At 37.0% G+C, this 16,180-nt stretch overlaps 7 protein-coding genes across 7 annotated transcripts; 2 read left to right on the top strand and 5 right to left on the bottom strand.

The window, feature by feature from the left end:
• Window positions 1–2,260: 2,260 nt before the first annotated feature.
• On the bottom strand, window positions 2,261–2,649 carry RHIMIDRAFT_208816 (acyl-CoA binding protein; the record flags this gene model as incomplete). The annotated part of the gene is made up of 2 exons (XM_023607089.1): window positions 2,261–2,390; window positions 2,438–2,649. The coding sequence occupies 2 exons, from the start codon at window positions 2,647–2,649 to the stop codon at window positions 2,261–2,263; spliced, it is 342 nt and encodes a 113-aa protein (XP_023461564.1).
• A 119-nt stretch (window positions 2,650–2,768) lies between these two features.
• RHIMIDRAFT_208784 (DEAD-domain-containing protein) lies at window positions 2,769–4,170 on the bottom strand (the record flags this gene model as incomplete). Its single annotated transcript, XM_023607085.1, has 3 exons — window positions 2,769–3,311; window positions 3,361–3,777; window positions 3,823–4,170. The coding sequence occupies 3 exons, from the start codon at window positions 4,168–4,170 to the stop codon at window positions 2,769–2,771; spliced, it is 1,308 nt and encodes a 435-aa protein (XP_023461563.1).
• Window positions 4,171–4,417: 247 nt separating this feature from the next.
• On the bottom strand, window positions 4,418–6,054 carry RHIMIDRAFT_271111 (uncharacterized protein). Its single transcript, XM_023612230.1, has 3 exons — window positions 5,690–6,054; window positions 5,514–5,634; window positions 4,418–5,461 (listed from the first exon to the last, which is right to left on the bottom strand). The coding sequence occupies exons 1-3, from the start codon at window positions 5,828–5,830 to the stop codon at window positions 4,743–4,745; spliced, it is 981 nt and encodes a 326-aa protein (XP_023461562.1). The 5' UTR covers window positions 5,831–6,054; the 3' UTR covers window positions 4,418–4,742.
• On the top strand, window positions 6,031–8,317 carry RHIMIDRAFT_271100 (uncharacterized protein). Its single transcript, XM_023612229.1, has 8 exons — window positions 6,031–6,127; window positions 6,181–6,266; window positions 6,326–6,511; window positions 6,566–6,677; window positions 6,738–7,161; window positions 7,216–7,669; window positions 7,725–7,877; window positions 7,928–8,317. The coding sequence occupies exons 1-8, from the start codon at window positions 6,076–6,078 to the stop codon at window positions 8,159–8,161; spliced, it is 1,701 nt and encodes a 566-aa protein (XP_023461561.1). The 5' UTR covers window positions 6,031–6,075; the 3' UTR covers window positions 8,162–8,317.
• Window positions 8,318–9,003: 686 nt separating this feature from the next.
• RHIMIDRAFT_208797 (Pkinase-domain-containing protein) lies at window positions 9,004–10,090 on the top strand (the record flags this gene model as incomplete). The annotated part of the gene is made up of 4 exons (XM_023607088.1): window positions 9,004–9,113; window positions 9,166–9,548; window positions 9,596–9,669; window positions 9,734–10,090. The coding sequence occupies 4 exons, from the start codon at window positions 9,004–9,006 to the stop codon at window positions 10,088–10,090; spliced, it is 924 nt and encodes a 307-aa protein (XP_023461560.1).
• A 1,293-nt stretch (window positions 10,091–11,383) lies between these two features.
• On the bottom strand, window positions 11,384–13,713 carry RHIMIDRAFT_82857 (uncharacterized protein). Its single transcript, XM_023615756.1, has 5 exons — window positions 13,709–13,713; window positions 12,644–13,651; window positions 12,062–12,586; window positions 11,741–11,993; window positions 11,384–11,692 (listed from the first exon to the last, which is right to left on the bottom strand). The coding sequence occupies exons 2-5, from the start codon at window positions 13,405–13,407 to the stop codon at window positions 11,453–11,455; spliced, it is 1,782 nt and encodes a 593-aa protein (XP_023461559.1). The 5' UTR covers window positions 13,408–13,651; window positions 13,709–13,713; the 3' UTR covers window positions 11,384–11,452.
• Window positions 13,714–14,317: 604 nt separating this feature from the next.
• On the bottom strand, window positions 14,318–16,180 carry RHIMIDRAFT_82869 (kinase-like protein). The gene is made up of 5 exons (XM_023615757.1): window positions 15,863–16,180; window positions 15,684–15,799; window positions 15,138–15,626; window positions 14,484–15,092; window positions 14,318–14,427 (listed from the first exon to the last, which is right to left on the bottom strand). The coding sequence occupies exons 1-5, from the start codon at window positions 16,104–16,106 to the stop codon at window positions 14,425–14,427; spliced, it is 1,461 nt and encodes a 486-aa protein (XP_023461558.1). The 5' UTR covers window positions 16,107–16,180; the 3' UTR covers window positions 14,318–14,424.

Genomic DNA, 16,180 nt, shown 5'->3' with positions numbered 1-16,180 from the left:
TTTTTTGAAAGTACGGCACTCCATTTATTCTACTCTTGTCCAACGACAGCAAAAATATGCTCGAATTATAGCTATGCTTTCCTGCCTTCTTTTTCTTATTAGTTGCCAAGGAAATAGCAAGATATGTGTTGTGAAGGGGATGTATCGGGATAAGTTGTCGATATTGATTCTTTTTCTTTTTCTTTTTGCTTGTATCTGATGTTAACGTAATTTGAAGTAATTCTGTTTCCATGTCAAAAATGTGTAACGGTTGTACGTTCAGTAATTTCTGTCTCTTAGCACACAATTACGTAGTTAATAAACCTCAGGTTTAAAACAGTGGAGTATGGACGCTTTTCAAAGAAGACTCCCCTTAATTAAATACTAATGAGACAATTATATAACAAGATTATTTTTTTTTTGAAAAGGAAAAAGAAAGGAAAAAACAACCCCTATTTTTTTTTTTTTTTTTTTTTTTTTACCAGAAGGGCATACATCAGCTAGGTACACGGTCAAACCTTTTTTTTTTAGAAAGAAGGTCGGACATATTCTACTGTATTTTTTTCCATACACTTTCTTATTAACAAGATACAAAAAGTCATCAATTCTGTTGATATAAAGACAAAACCAAACCAAACAATGCATTGATTCAGTGATAAAATCATCTATGGTTCGGTAATCCATGTCATCATTTTATGATTATTATCAGCAGGTAGCCCAGATGCTCTTTCTTCTCCTTTTTTGTATACTATGACTTTAGCCAGTTTAAAGCCGGACACTTTCAAATACCTCACAACAAGTAGAGCTCATATCATGAAAGGCTAGGTTAGCATAAAATCTTTGGTTTAATAAAATGTATTTTCTTTTTCTGTAAACTCAGAATTTCTTGCATAAAAAAGGGCAGAGAACCCCATGACAAGTATCATCAAGTATTTTTTTAGAGTCATTCATCACGCAAAAAGTAACGATTAATACAGGAAATCATTGATTTTTAATGATCGATTCCCTTTGAGTTGTAAATAAGCCTTATAATCATTGGCAGTAATGGCGGAATCAAGACAGTTAATGATAGCCTTGCATTATCAATATTCTGCTGCTTATTAAAAAGTTAGACTTCACTAGCATTGAAGTTGTAAATGACTCTTCAAAATGAAAAAGTGTACATATCTCCTTTTTACTACCTCGAATAGAACACTGTGCTTAGTTATCTACCATAGTTGATCCCTAGGATAGCTTTAGTCATCAAAAGGGAAAAGAAATATCGCGTAGTCATACGTATTCCCACACGTAATGAATATATATACACATACTTTTGGCTGAACATTTAGCCTCTAAATAATATGATGATGATAATGATGAATATTTTTATTGTGTAAATATAAATATATATATCTTTATATTAAACAGTAACTTTCCAAAACACGACTCTGCGTACAACTTTGGTTACTATAGCATGAACAAAAGGCATGATGCGATCCAGAATCGCATAAGCAATAGGTGACTTTTTCTTCCAGAGAACAAGAAATAGCATAAACAAGATGGTAAAATCGGCTAGAGCATGTTTAAGCAAGGTCACGACTATCCTTTGCATTGTCCATCCTGCTTTCTGCTGATGTTGCCGATGTTGCTGTCGTAGTCTATCTATCTGCTCTGTCAATGCTGTTACCTCTGTCTGTAATTTCTCTAATGCGCGATTGCTTTCGTCCTTTTTCATTGTCTTTTTGCTTGAACGCTGACTACTACCACTGCTACTAATACTGGCACTGCCGGTCGAGCGATGGTGAGGTTGTTGGATGGCATAGGGGGAATGTTGTGGTGCCGTGATACTTAAACGAGCAGTGGCAGCAGCCACTTCACGATCCAGGGTATCTGCCTCTGACACTATATCGGACTGTTGTTTCAAATAGTCTGCGAGATATGTATAATTTTCATGTGATGAAGAGATGGCGCGTCCAGGAGAAGTAACAGGTGTCAATGGATAATCTTGGTCTGACGGTCGCCTATAGGGTTTGTGATAAAATGGTGGTGAGTCAATCTGGGTGACATATTGTGGGTCAATCTGGCTTAAAAAGTGATTTTTGGTTTCGAAGTCTGCAGGACCATAGGCGTCTTGAAATATCTCTAAGTGAATAGGGGGTTTGAGTTTTGATTCTTAAAAAAAATAATGATTTACCTTCTTCCTGTTGTTCTCCATCAATAGATTGTAAACTGTCCAATGACTTTTGAAGGAATTCATAATATTGATGATGAGGGTATCGATGCACAAGCTATGTGATAGTGATCAATCTATAACTCCTATTCTATCTTTTGTGTCGGTGTAACTTACTTCTGTTAGCAACTGTATAAGGGAATCAACGTACAATTTTTGGGCTTCAAGTGGACTCATTCCTTTCATTTTATACCATGCTTTCCTATAATACTCTTAATTGATGTTTTGTAAAGAATAATCTTTATTTACCATTTGGCGTATTCAACTGCTTGTTTTGATGATGGCCTTGGCATGTTAATATCCCCATGTACTGCTTGCTTATATAAACCATAAAACTGTAATTTATCAGCCACTGTCGGTTGTAGTTCAACCATCTCTGGTGGAATCGATCGTACAATCGATAAAGCACGAGAAAACTTTAATTGTATTGCAAATGTTGAAGAAGAGTTTATGGCAGACATGGATAATAATAAATAACAAAAAAAAGAGAAAAGAAATACGAAAAAAAGCTGAGTAAGACAATATTCCTATTTTTATTCAACTGTTACACACCCCGCATTTTATACATCAATTAAATCTTTTATTGCTTGTCTTCTGCTGTCTGCTTCAATTGCTTTATTGAACCCAGATTGACTTTGGGTGGTGTAGCAAAACCAAAGGCTTTGGCCACTTTTGCTAGATCCAAGTTGTTGATATCGAAAATCTTTTTTAAGCTGAATGAAGCATAAGCATGGAGATAGGATCGATAACCATCCTTGGCAGATTGGTTCAGATAATAATTCTTTTCTATCAGTTTTTCTAATTGTCCTTGTACATTGGCTATCTTGTTGGAAGGGAATTGGTACTCGTTTAATGGCACCTTGGCGTGTTTTAAATATCTTAAAAAGCCAAGTTCGCTTGGTAATAAAAATAATAAGCTCTTTCCCTGGCCTCCCGCACGGGCCGTACGACCTACACGATGAATGTAGTCACGAGGATCATCAGGTGGGTCAAACTGAATGATCCAGTCTACTGCTGGAATATCTAATCCTCTGGCTGCAACATCTGTACATAACAAAATACCCCTTTCCGCATTACAGAATTCAAAAAAGGTATTTGTTCGTTTCTGTTGCTTTTGCTTACCCTAAAGTGGAATGAGCATTTTTTTGTTGTTGTATAAAGAAAGAACTTACATGTAAAGCCAATACGGGCACATCAATGTAATTCAATAGTTCAGCATGATATTTCACAGAATTACAGCTTGAAAAGAACACAATCACTTTCTTCTTCAAATTCTTTCTTAAAAAGGTAAATAGCAGTAAAAATCGACGATCAGAATCACAGACAACGTATCCTTGCTCCAATCCATCGGCTGTTGAGGTATCTCGATTTTCATGGACGTTGATATACAATGGTCCCTTTTTTAATGAAATACGGGCCAAATCTTGAACCTTGGTTGTTTGAGTAGCAGAGAATAACATGGTCTGTCGTTCTGATGGCAATATATTGACAATCTGTCTCATTTCGTCTTCGAAACCAATTTCCAATATACGATCTGCTTCATCAATAATCAATGCCTTCAAATTCTTGTATACAAATCCACGGGTATTCTTTTGATATGTTAGATTTGATTATGTAACAACCTTATACCTTACTTGTAAATGATCTAACAGTCGACCTGGTGTAGCCACCAACAGGTTGACACCTTTTACCAACTTGTCTGCTTCTGCCTTTCTATTAGCACCACCAATGACAATACCAAAGGTCATTTGATGATACTTTAACAATTCCTTGGCAACACCAAAAATCTGCAATGCCAATTCTCTTGTGGGTGAAACGATGACTGCACCTGTACCGTTTCTAGGTTTGAACTTTAAACGATACAGGATCTCAACAGCTGGGATCAAGAATGCTAATGTCTTGCCTGATCCAGTCTTTGCAGCACCCAAGACGTCTCTACCTGCCATAAGAGGTGGAATAGTCCGTGCCTGAACTTCTGTCATCTTCTCGAATCCAAGATCTTTGATCCCGTTCTTTGTACGTTCACAGCAATCCAAGCTCTCAAAGTCATAGCTGACTGGTAATTCATCTTGCTTTGAAGATACTTCAATGTTGTCTTTTTGGTCCTTTTCTTGTTTTTGCTTCTTGGCTGTTGCGACTGAACGATCAGATGCTGCTTGTCTTTTTTCACCCATTATTTTTGATCTAGAAAAAAAAAAAAAAGGAAAAAAAAAGTTTCCATGTGTGTGACGATGTTTAAGCGGGTAAAAGTTTATTGGAATAAGAAATGACTGGGTTTTTGTGGTCGCTGTTGGTTCTCACAGAGAGCAAAAAGAAAAAAATAAAGATAACGGTGAATATCACTTGTAAGAATATGAATAAATGTCAAACTTTCATATACAAACATGGTTATAAGCGATTCCTTAGACAAGCCTTTTATCAGCGAACCCTGAGAAAGCCTCGGAGAATTGTTTATAGTGGTTACAAATCAATTGAAGTACAATTTTATTATGCAATAAAAAACGGAAGAGGGGGGAATGATTTGGGGGGTACTTGAAACGGGAGATCAATTTCTCTACAAAGATTCTTTGGGTTTATGAGCGGAAATAAAAGAAGAAGGCTTTTTCACAAGTGAAGCGCGAGGGGCGCGTAAAGGAAACGTCTTTTTTGGATTCTTCAAGTCGAGTAATAAGATACCTGAAGGAGACATGCTCGGTATCTCTTCTTTTACATTCTTTTGTTCCTTTTGTTGTTGAGTAGATCGTTGAAGTTTAGCTCTCAAGGCTTCAATGACCTTGTTGTGGTTCAAAGGTAGTGGCTCTTCTGGAGGAGTATCTTTATTGTTTTGCTGTTGTTCTTGTGGATGTACTTGAGATGAACGATTCTTTTTAGACAACACTTTTATCGATGGTTTCCTTGTTGATCTCGTTCTAGATAACGTTCTCTTACATGAAGCCCTTGCTTCTTGTTTCTCTTCATTTATCTCACACTTCTTTTCTTGCTGTAGTTGTTGTTGTTGTTCATCTTTATTGTTTTCATTAAAATTATTATTATTATTACTACTACTGCTATTATTATGAATGGTAGTCACCAGGCTTGAACTAGAGCTATTGTGTGGAAGTATATCTGGGGAAGAAGGAGCGGATAGATTCAAATCAGCAAATGGTACTTCAAACAGGGTATATGGTGACAATGGCTGTTGTAACTGAGGAGAAGGGGGCGTATTATTCAGAAAGGGTGATAGTAAATCGCTTTGAGGTGGATAAGATGACAGCCAATCATTTGATGATATACCTTGTGATCAAATGAATATTTATTATAAATATCTGAGTTTTCTCATGTTTACCTCCAAGTGAAGCATCATCAATAACAGATGATGCACGACGGTTTTGGTCCAACTGTAAATCAATAAACTTTGACTGTAGCCTGGCTTCCTCTGCTCTTCTCAGTTCTTCAGCACCTCTTCTCTATATATATTTAATCTATGTTAGTTTACTATTACTTGTATATACACACACATACTTTATCTTCTTCTGCTTTTGCTGTTAATATATGCTTTAATAAATCTGTATCATGTTTATATAATTCAAGTATCTCCCCAACTGTGATATCACCAATGGATTTTTTGGTTATTAAACCATTACTGTTATTATCAATCAACATTTATAAAAAAAAAAAAGATGATTTATTTTGACAGCTTTCAAGGGGAAAGAAGAGAGAGAAAGAAAGTAATAGAGAAAAGAAAAAATAGGGAAAAAAAGGATTCAAAGGACTCTTTATTTATACAAATCAAACTCCCCCTCTCATCTGTCTTTCTCTCTCTACCTTTCTGGAAAATCACCGCCCTTTAATGTGGAACATAACAAAGTCACTCTTTTTTTTTTTTTCTTTTTCATTAAGGGATCGGAATGACCAGTCAAGCATTAAGAGAACCATTAGCTTATCTGTCTCAATTGTTTGGTAGGATCACTCTCTTTTTTTACCTCTTTTTTTTGTTGATTATAAAAGAATAGAACAACATTTGAAAAATGACTCGGACGCAACTACATTTGATCCTTCAGCTTCATTTCTTGACATGTTGAATGAACATAAAGATCAAGTAAAGTTTTTTTATATCTTTACATATATAATTATCAGCTCATTCTTTGTTATTTTAAGATCATTTCTATAAATGATGTACCTGTGCAACAAGTACCTAAAAATACTTTGGTCCGCTTTCGTTGCATGATTCAAGATACGGGCCTAGGACAAGAGATGTTTCTTTCTGCGTACGAAGTAAGAAATCAAGATGGATCAACACGACTGGAATCTTCAAAGTATAATGATGAACCCATCTCTGTTGATGTAAGTTGTCATATTTAAATTACTTTGACCTTAATCATTTATACATTATTATAGATGAGTGAAGACCTTCTTTATAGTCAACATCTATCTGAGCGTACACTTGTCTATTGTGTCTCTCCCCCTGGTGAGACAGAGTGGTCAAGAGAAGCGCACGATATCTATAAAGGTAAGGATCATGTTTACTGAACACATGACCCCCCTTTTGTAATTCTTTGTTTTCTTTTAGGTTCTCTGGAAGATCAATTGAGCCGACTAGGTATCCATGAGAATAAGAGTAGCATAAAAGATAAATATCCTTTACCCGGAAAACAACATACATCAGCCATAGTCAAATTCTACAACGACATGAGCGAAACGTTACGCATCGGGCAGTTGGTCGAAGTCATTGGTATTCGAGGACAAAATATTCCAGAAATAGAGACAGACGAAAGTAGCTTTGGTCTTGCCTCTGTCCTGTCTGGATTTCCCAATACAGCTGTAATCCATGCCATTGCTTATAACAGCCTGGATCAAGCTACTCCTTTACATGAGGATCTGCCTGATGGATCAATTGAAACAATTCGTGCCGAACTGATAGACTATATCGCATCTGTCTTGGGTGGAGATAAACTAGCAGCTGAATTTGTCTTGCTTCAATTATTGTCTAGAGTGTAACACTAAATATTTATGTGACGCATTCATTACTTATATGTATATTACAATAGAACAATGAAGAACAGAGGATTAAAAATCGGCCATATCACGATCAACATCAATGGTCTACCATCTTATAGAACAATTCATGAGAATGAGTCACCTCTATTTGGTGTAAGCAATCCTGTGACTAAACCACTGTCAGATCTATTGAACAGCCTCAACATGCATTCAGTCACTTTACCCTTAACCATCGACGGACTCAATCAATCTAGATTCTCACCCAAGAGTATCAATGAAAACTTACAGTCTGGTGTACTCCAATTGGTTGATGGTACTGTGCTTTTGGTAGATGAAACCGTCTTGGACGAAGGTCAACTGAAGGATACAGGTGTTCGTAACTTCCAAGCCCTTCAGAATGTCATTCAAAATCAATTGTTGAGCTACGAGTTCCCTTACAGCCAATATAACTTTGATACAGATATTAGTCTGTTATCCATCTCTACAAACAATTCAATCTTATCTGTAAGTCAGCTTTATATATATATTTCTTGATTATTAACTCTATATAAATTTGTAGAACCATTGCTCTGTGCGAATCCAACCTCTTTATCCTCTAGAAGATTCTGAACAGAGTATGTTAAAGTTACCAAAGGACAAGCTGAACCAATTTAGGAAATTCATTCATTCTGCCAAATATGGTGACTATGATATTCCTGCTTCTGTATCTGAGGTAAGGAGTAGTAAAACAAAGTGTATATGAAAGCTAATAGAGAATGTAAGTATATTCAAAATGCATTTGTGGAAGAAAGAAAGAAGGCATCAGAAACAGGCGATGATATGCCCATGCAAGAAGATTTGATGCTACACATGAACTTGGCTAGACTTGTGACAGCCTCGTTTGGAGAGAATGAGCTTTCTAAGGAAAGATTTGAATATACTGTACAGTTGGATAAACAGCGTAAATCAAGAATGAAAAAGCAAGTCAATAAGGACACTATGTACATGAACAAGTAGATTATACATATCATTTTTATGTATTGCAATAAATATTAGAAATAAAATAATTACAAAAGAATCATTTTTAAAAAAGAGGAGGTTGATAAAGAAGAAGCGTAGTTATCCTTTAAATGAAAAAACCCAAGTTTTTGGGTTGTTGTTGTTGTTGTTGTTGTTGTCTGATTATACATGTATATAAATGATCCCCTTTATATGTATCTGCATGTTCCCTGTATTTATTACGCTGTTATTGTGCATGAATAAAAGTATAATGAAAACATAGTTATTTTTATCATTATTATTATTAAAATGAGAATATCAACCAACAGTTATCTTTTTCTTTTTCTTTTTCCTCTTTCTTTTTTATGAATCTATTGAAGCCTATAAAGACATTCAACAATACTTCTTCCACAAATGATATCAGCTATATTGAACGCGATGTAAACTATTTAAATCAACAGCAACGTATAATGAATCACTCTGGATTGATAAAGAAAAATAACAACCACCTTCTTGATAAACTCCTAAGTAAATAAATATTATTTATTTAAAGAAAATAAGAGTTGATATATGACTACGTAGAGCTTTTTAAAAACAAACAAAACAACGAGGACATGGTCATCTCTTGGCCATTTGATGCCATTCATAAAACACATTTTCATTTGGATACAGCCACAGGTGAACTATCTTTGGGAACAGCTGCTGATTGGAAAAGCAAGTGTTGGACCTTGCTTATGATAAATAATACTTACCTCCCCATTGCTTATATAGATAATCTTAATAGCGATCATTTGCTCTCAACATTCATAAAGCGAGCTTATGCCGAGTTTGAAAAGTGTAATGTGCTGATACCTCCTCCTATGCGACGTAAAAATTTGACAACTGCTGAAGCATCAGAGATACTCTGTAAGATCTGTAAACAAAAGGATCCATATCAATTATATAAAAGGATGGTCAAGATTGGTGAAGGGTACAACCTAAAAAGATCAATAATTATTTGCATCTAACATCTCATTATAAAGCGCATCTGGTAATGTCTATAAAGCAATATCAGTTCATGATGACCGTACAGTGGCAATAAAACATATCAAACTTCGACGTCAAGCCAGAAAGGACTTAATTATTGAGGAAGTGCGTATAGGTAAAGAAGAACCAACCCATGAAAACCTAGTGAAGCATATCGATACTTTCTTTTGGAGAAAGAATGTTTGGATTGTGATGGAATACATGGAAGGTGGCAGTCTGACAGATATAGTAACACACAACTATTTAACAGAGGCAGAAATTGCTGCCATCTGTCTTGAAGTGTTAAAAGCACTGGCATATTTACATTCAAAAGGTGTTATACACAGAGACATCAAGAGTGATAACATACTGATTGGCCTTCATGGCCAAGTGAAGCTTTGTAAGTTCCTCTTGTTTAGTGGTATATTTATTTATTTATTCTGTTAGCCGATTTTGGATATTGTGCTCATCTGGACAAGCCATATTCAAAACGAACAACGCTTGCTGGTACTTTATGCTGGGTAAGAGCCGCAGTTTGTGCTTTGGGCAGCTGATTCTTTTATATTAATAATGGCTTCTTCATAGATGGCACCCGAAATAGTTCAAAATAAAGAATATGGCCCTACAGTTGATATTTGGTCTTTGGGTATTACTGCTATTGAGATGATCGAGGGTTCTCCTCCTCATCTAGATGATCCTCAACAAGCCATCGAACTATTAAAAACAAAGAATGTTCCGCCTGCATTAAAGAATCCTGACCAGTTGTCTTCTACCTTTCGTGACTTTTTAAGCCAGTGTCTTCAGTTTAAAGCCGAGAATAGACCGACAGCTCATGATCTATTACAACATCCTTTCCTGTCAAAAGCCGCTCCTCTTGACTCGTTAAGGCCGCTCATAGAATCGACCAGAAAGCGTATTGTATCGAGTACTTTTTCTTTGTAACAAAGCATTAAAGTTTTTTTTCTTTTCTTTTAAATTTTCTCTCTTTTTCTTTGTCTTTATATTTATTTGACGCATATGCCAACTTCTAATGTTCAATCGGTAAATTAGTCTCTTTCTCTCTTTTTTCTCTCCCATTTAACAGATCTATATTTCTTTGTTTTACATAGTTTAACGATTTAGAACTTTCTCAAGGTTATCATCTCCTAACAGAATCTTCTCATCCCATCACTGTCAATACACCTACAGTATCACCTGATCGTACTCACCTTTACCCCAGGTTAGCAGGATCTAACTGGACAAGCTACTTGACACGATCAAGCGTCATCATTGGCCGTTCAGGCGCCAACGGAAAAACACGCCCAGATATTGATTTTGGTAATGCCACCAAGGCCGTATCGCGTAAACACTGTGAGATTCGATACAGCCACAGACGTGAGCGGTGGGAGCTTATCGTCTTTAGTCGGAATGGAGTAATTGTCAATCGATTGATGAAGAAACCAAAGGACAGACCGGTCGTTTTACAAACTGGCGCATTGATTGAGATAAACCATACACGATTTGTGTTTATTTTGCCAAATCAAGCATTGAAGCCTATTGATGAGAATACCCATAGTACACAAGAATCATCGCCTTCGATCAAGGCGGTCACACCGACAGCAGATGAGCTCTCAGAGGAAGGCGCAACGCCAGATGCAGCAGATGATACAGTAGCTGTACTAGACCAAGAACTGGAGTCTGCTGTGATTCAGCTATTTGAAAAATACAAGTCATTGTCGACAAAAGAAATTCTAAAAGAACTAGAATCTGTGTACACTAAAAAGCCCATAGAGAAGGTAGTTATGAACAATAAAAACCAAAAGTATAATAATAACCATACAATAGAATAATATCATGCATCTACTCGTACTCAGTCCTCGGTTTAGTCTAGCGCCGACATCCATCAATATGTCATCAAAGAATTCAGATTGTGCAAAGTGGGTACTTATACCTAATGATACCTCAACTACATCCACACCACCAACCCCTCATGCATGCATATCCAAATCTTTTGATGAAGACGATGATCATCTTGATTGGATGCCAAGCACTCCTCTTGACCATCAATCTCAACCAGAAATGATACAGTCAACACCGTCCATTGGAAGCGTTCCATTCAAGAGTATGCCTTTGGAACACATCTATTCCATCTGGACAAGGTCATCCTCTTTTCTACAAGAAGCTGAACATGAAGAAAGACCGAATAAACGACCCAAGAACAACCATGACCAAGGTATATATAAAAAAAAATAGTTCAAAGCTTGATATTTATTTTAAAATAATAGACATATTCAAGCAAGTTCGTACCAGCATCCTTTAATTTATTTATACATGTCCCATCACTACAGTAAATCTTAATGTTGATCCATTTTGACCATGATTGCTTGTTTTTTGAATATGAGTCGTGTTTATAGATTTGGTAGCCTTGATTTCAAATATACTGTTTTGTTGAGTTGAGGGTGACTGAGGTGGAGGTGGTACGAACGTTTTGCTGGTATCATTCAAATCTATCTCTGGAATATTTGACGAATCTTCTTCAGCGCATAATGTCGTACTTCTCCAACCCTAGCATAGAATCAATCACTGTGTCTGTAAAACGTTCTCAAACTTTACCCAACTTTGCAACACAGAAAAATTATCGGGACTACTTTGGAAAAGGGTGAGTGCGTGTTTTGGTCCTCTTGAAGGACAATAGATTTTGAACCAAGTCTTTACAACCTTTCTTTTATCAGAGTACCGAGAAAACGAGTAAGGCCCCTGTGGCTCTTCTTGGCTGGGTATAGACTGACGATGCAAATAAACACCGAGTTGAAGTACTCCTTTTCTTTGAGAGCGTGTCTTTTGAATGTACATGTTCCAATTAGACCTAACAAGTGGATTATTATTATTGTTATTATACGTTTTTTCTATCTTTTAATGACCATATCATTTTACCCAGCATAAAATATCGAGTCTGAATACACCCTCGTACCATGCTTTAAAGAGGTAACATCTGCAAATTCTACACTAAAGCGAAAAGGAGGATACATGGAATATTCTTGCTTGAGAGAAGTTGATTTTTTTGCAGTAGCAATTGCGCTAGGCTCACCGGTATAAGTTGTGGTATCATCAACGGGTATAGGGTAGTTGTTAATCGTTTGTTCTTCTTGATCCATGGTTGGAGACCGAGTCGTAATATTGATCCCAACATCTTTGTCATTAGCAGCCTCAATCTTTGAACGTAACTGAACTTGTAACCACAGAGCTTCCTTCAGGATGTGTTCATGCACGAGTGGATTTTTTGTGAATGGATGGATATCATGCCTTATAGCCTGAAGCTGCTCAAATGTCATGTGCATATAGTGGATTGATTTACGCAAGATATGGGATGGGTCATCAATGACAGTATCTGGATTCTTTTGTGATAATTCATATTGCGCTTGAATTATCTGTTGTATAAACTGGTATCTCTCGTACTCGCTGCATTACATCACATGAGGAAGGTACGATTAAATTATTGCATATATTAAAACTCACCTTGGGACCCAAAATGCATCACTCTCAACCACCTTCTCTAACCAATTTAACGGTAATATGGCTAGTATATGTCGATCCATATTGTAAGCTTCTCGACAAAGAAAAGTAAAAGCAGCATCAAAAATGCGATCAGCACCCTTGACCATGTGTTCATCTGCAAACAAGAGATAGTCGATCACATTTTGTTGATTCAAGATCTTTAATATGTACTCTACACAGAGATGACACACCTCCATCACCTGAAAATAAGAGCATGTCGCTAATATCTGCCGTACGTTGTCCTTGCTTATCTGTGGTTCTTCAATCTTTCCATACAAGTACTCGAGAACGAATTGAAATGACTGAGTATTAATAAAAGAATGCTCTTCAAGATACAATGTCACCTCGTTCGCATCAGATTCCCGAAACCCACCAGCCAGCAGCAGCTTAAAGTATGGATTTTGATCTAGAATAAGTCGATGAAGACGATAAGATCGGCCAAAAGCACGGATAGTCAAGTCACTGCCTATGCCCTCTTCCAGTCCTCGAGTGATGATATGTCGACATAGCAAAAGAGAATGTATACGCCAGTCGTATTTTGACATCTGCTTTGAGTACTCTGTGATCGTAGGTGCTGTAGTATCAAGCGAGGTATTTATGACTGACCAAGAGTGATCAGTTACCTTGGTTGTGGATCTAAAGGATCGCTCAAGCAAAATGTCATTTCGAAGTGAATCTCTTATAGGCAGCGACTGTACTATTCTTTCTTCATTTCTATCTTCCATATCTTTAGGATGACAAAGCAGAGAAAAAGAAAAACTGGAGAAAAGGTGATTAAAATCATGCTTAAAAATACACAGAGGGGCCACGTGATCGATATAGCATAGCAAAACAAAAGGGGGGAGATGATGAAACTTGTTGAATTTATTGCTTTTTCAATTCTTTCAATTCTTTTCTTAATTGTTCATTTTCTTTTAAAAGTTGTGCATTTTCACGTAATGTACATTGTATTAATTTCTCCAAGTGCTCCTATGATCAATAATGAGTCCCTTTAACGTAAAAATTCAGTAATAGCCCACAACTTACCACTGTTGAAGAAAGTTCTTCGGACATAGGCGTCTTTACATTACTGTTGCTGCTATAACTTTTTTGCACACAGTTAGTAAAGCATATACATGAGAATGTATAGATTTTTTACCTTGGCTCTGGTGCGATATTAATTGCTTTTCGATGCTGAAACGCTAAACTTAGATCTTGTAAAAGAGATCGCTGAGATTCATTGTATCGAAGTAGTTCCTCGATTTGTGATTGTATATGCATGACATCGTGTTCCATGACTGTATTATTAGAGGATACGCTTCCTCTTGGTGTCGTAGCAGCATCATTGCTTGAGGTCAATTCAAATCTACCAATCTTTCTTGAGGATTCAGTTAAAAGCGCAATGTTTTCCGAAGTCAATAAATCTTTAGGCTCGCTCGTAGGGTATCTGGTAATTAAGTTCGATCTAGAGTGGTTAGAGTTACCTGCTGATGAATAAGAACTGTCTCGTGAAAGTGGAACGGGCTGATAAATCATAGGCGAACCAGGTACACTGCTATGCTGGATTTCAAACCTAGATTTACGATCAGCAGCTAGAGAGGTAATGGGATGTGAGCAAAGCACAAGTAACCAAGATATTCTTACTCAAAAGATCTTGACTTGCGACTTTGTGAAGTGATTGAGAATCTTCAAATTGGGGCGATTCAGTCACAATGGTCGGAGCACTCTTGGGGTGATTCACATAGAATCGTCCCTTAACAATTTCACTATCCTAAACCAAAACGTTCTGTTATTGTTCAAGATAAACAAGATATCAACGTACTGAAGGATGGTCAGCATCTTTATCTTCAGGCATAGGGCTTGACGATCGAACAGATGAACTGTAAGTATCCGTATGATCTCGCACAGTTTCTTCTATCACAAAGCGAGATTTTCTTGGTGGGGTAGAAGATATGCTTGTGCTGCTTGATTCAGCTGGGTGAATATTGGTACTATTAGTGCGAATAACAACGTCACCAAATGATATATGTCGCTTGGGTGTACTCATCTTTTGTTTCTGGCTTTGAGTATTTGGCTGAGAAGACTCTGTATTATTTTGGTCTATTGCCTCGTTATCCTCATCGTGATGATTTTCATCCCCAAAATCCCACGCATCATCTATTTTTGTAATCGTGATCTGTTTTTGTGGTATCTTTTTACGTGGCCTTTGCTCCAGTGGTGGTAGCTCTGTTAATATAGCCTTGACAAGGTATTCTTTCTTTTTAGCTTGTTTAAAAAATGAATGTTGAATCAGTTTTTCAGCTGTGGGTCTCTTGTTGGGATCCTTCACAAGGCAGCTATCAATCATGTCCTTGAAGGCCTTGGAGTATTTGTGCATCGTTGTTTCTCTTTCTAACGTGGGAGGGTCATTGGAAAGAGTCATCATGAGAACCTATGCTTTGGGTCAGTCAATGTGATGAAGCACTTTATTTATTACCTTTAAAGGAGGATACTTTGCAAATGGAGCATGTCCCGTTGCCAATTCAATAGCCGTGATACCAAAGCTCCAGATGTCGGCCTTATAATCATACTCAGCCTGCTCCATCACTTCAGGGGCCATCCAACAAGGCGTACCTACAAATGTCTTTCGCATACCCTTCTCACCTGATTCCATAAGAGATGACGATACGCCAAAATCACCCAGCAAGACGGTACCGTCTTCGTCCATGAGCAGATTACCTGCCTTAACATCTCGATGGATGTGGCCATTTTTATGCAAGTAAATCAAGGCTTCTAATGCCTGTTTCAAGATGGTGGCAATGCTCAATTCATCTAGTCCTTCTGGAAATCGAGTTTTCATGATATCCAAACATGATCCACCTGACAGATAAGGTGTTACAATATACAGTTTTGAACCATGAACAAATGATCCATACACTCGTAACACATTTGGGTGTTTACATAGCGCCATCAAAGCTGTTTCACGCTATAAATACATGCTCATATGTAAACGTTATTTTATATCTGTGGTCTATTCTCTTACTCGAAGTTCGTCGATTTGGTTTCGTTCAAACTTGTCAAGATCAATCATTTTCAAAGCCATAGGTTTGTTTGAAGGTTTATAGATAGCTTTATAGACAATAGCAGATGACCCATAGCCTAACCGAAAAATAAAAAGTGTCAGGTACGACCTTATCTTTATTCTTGCAAGGACTGCTTTACCGATGGGTTCTTTAATATCAAAATCGTCAATCTGATCAGCAATGTGATGTTCAGTTACCGGTGTATGAGCCGAAGAAGGTATAGGTGAAGGTGGTATATCGTTGGTTGATGTGCTAGTGATGATCTTTAAACCATTTAGAAAATCTATGCCACTAATAGATTTCCTAGAGCTATGAGTGCCCAACAGTATCGGCTTAGAAGGTTTTTCATCAGTAGAAGAGGTATTTGTATCAACACGCTCCATGCTGTAAGATAGAATGACTAGAAGAAAAAGAAAAAACGCTTGCTCCCCCTTCTCAAAGTGACGTAATGAGGTGG

Source organism: Rhizopus microsporus (genome assembly GCF_002708625.1).
Source record: "Rhizopus microsporus ATCC 52813 unplaced genomic scaffold scaffold_29, whole genome shotgun sequence".
NCBI classification, from domain to species: Eukaryota; Fungi; Mucoromycota; class Mucoromycetes; order Mucorales; family Rhizopodaceae; genus Rhizopus; species Rhizopus microsporus.
This window is presented reverse-complemented; position numbering and strand designations above follow the sequence as displayed.

Bases quoted from the DNA above. Each gene is read 5' to 3' on its own strand.
- RHIMIDRAFT_271111 (XM_023612230.1), bottom strand. From the start codon at position 5,830: ATGTTGATTGATAATAACAGTAATGGTTTAATAACCAAAAAATCCATT. The intron at 5,635-5,689 runs GTATGTGTGTGT...AAATATATATAG, and splicing joins CAAAAGCAGAAGAAGATAAA to AGAAGAGGTGCTGAAGAACT. The intron at 5,462-5,513 runs GTAAACATGAGA...TTTGATCACAAG, and splicing joins TGATGATGCTTCACTTGGAG to GTATATCATCAAATGATTGG.
- RHIMIDRAFT_271100 (XM_023612229.1), top strand. From the start codon at position 6,076: ATGACCAGTCAAGCATTAAGAGAACCATTAGCTTATCTGTCTCAATTG. The intron at 6,512-6,565 runs GTAAGTTGTCAT...ACATTATTATAG, and splicing joins ATGAACCCATCTCTGTTGAT to ATGAGTGAAGACCTTCTTTA. The intron at 6,678-6,737 runs GTAAGGATCATG...GTTTTCTTTTAG, and splicing joins AGCGCACGATATCTATAAAG to GTTCTCTGGAAGATCAATTG.
- RHIMIDRAFT_82857 (XM_023615756.1), bottom strand. From the start codon at position 13,407: ATGGAAGATAGAAATGAAGAAAGAATAGTACAGTCGCTGCCTATAAGA. The intron at 12,587-12,643 runs GTGAGTTTTAAT...GATGTAATGCAG, and splicing joins GATGCATTTTGGGTCCCAAG to CGAGTACGAGAGATACCAGT. The intron at 11,693-11,740 runs GTAAAGTTTGAG...ATTCTATGCTAG, and splicing joins TTTCTGTGTTGCAAAGTTGG to GGTTGGAGAAGTACGACATT.
- RHIMIDRAFT_82869 (XM_023615757.1), bottom strand. From the start codon at position 16,106: ATGGAGCGTGTTGATACAAATACCTCTTCTACTGATGAAAAACCTTCT. The intron at 15,800-15,862 runs GTAAAGCAGTCC...TTTTTCGGTTAG, and splicing joins TGATATTAAAGAACCCATCG to GCTATGGGTCATCTGCTATT. The intron at 15,627-15,683 runs GTAAGAGAATAG...ATGTATTTATAG, and splicing joins ACCAAATCGACGAACTTCGA to CGTGAAACAGCTTTGATGGC.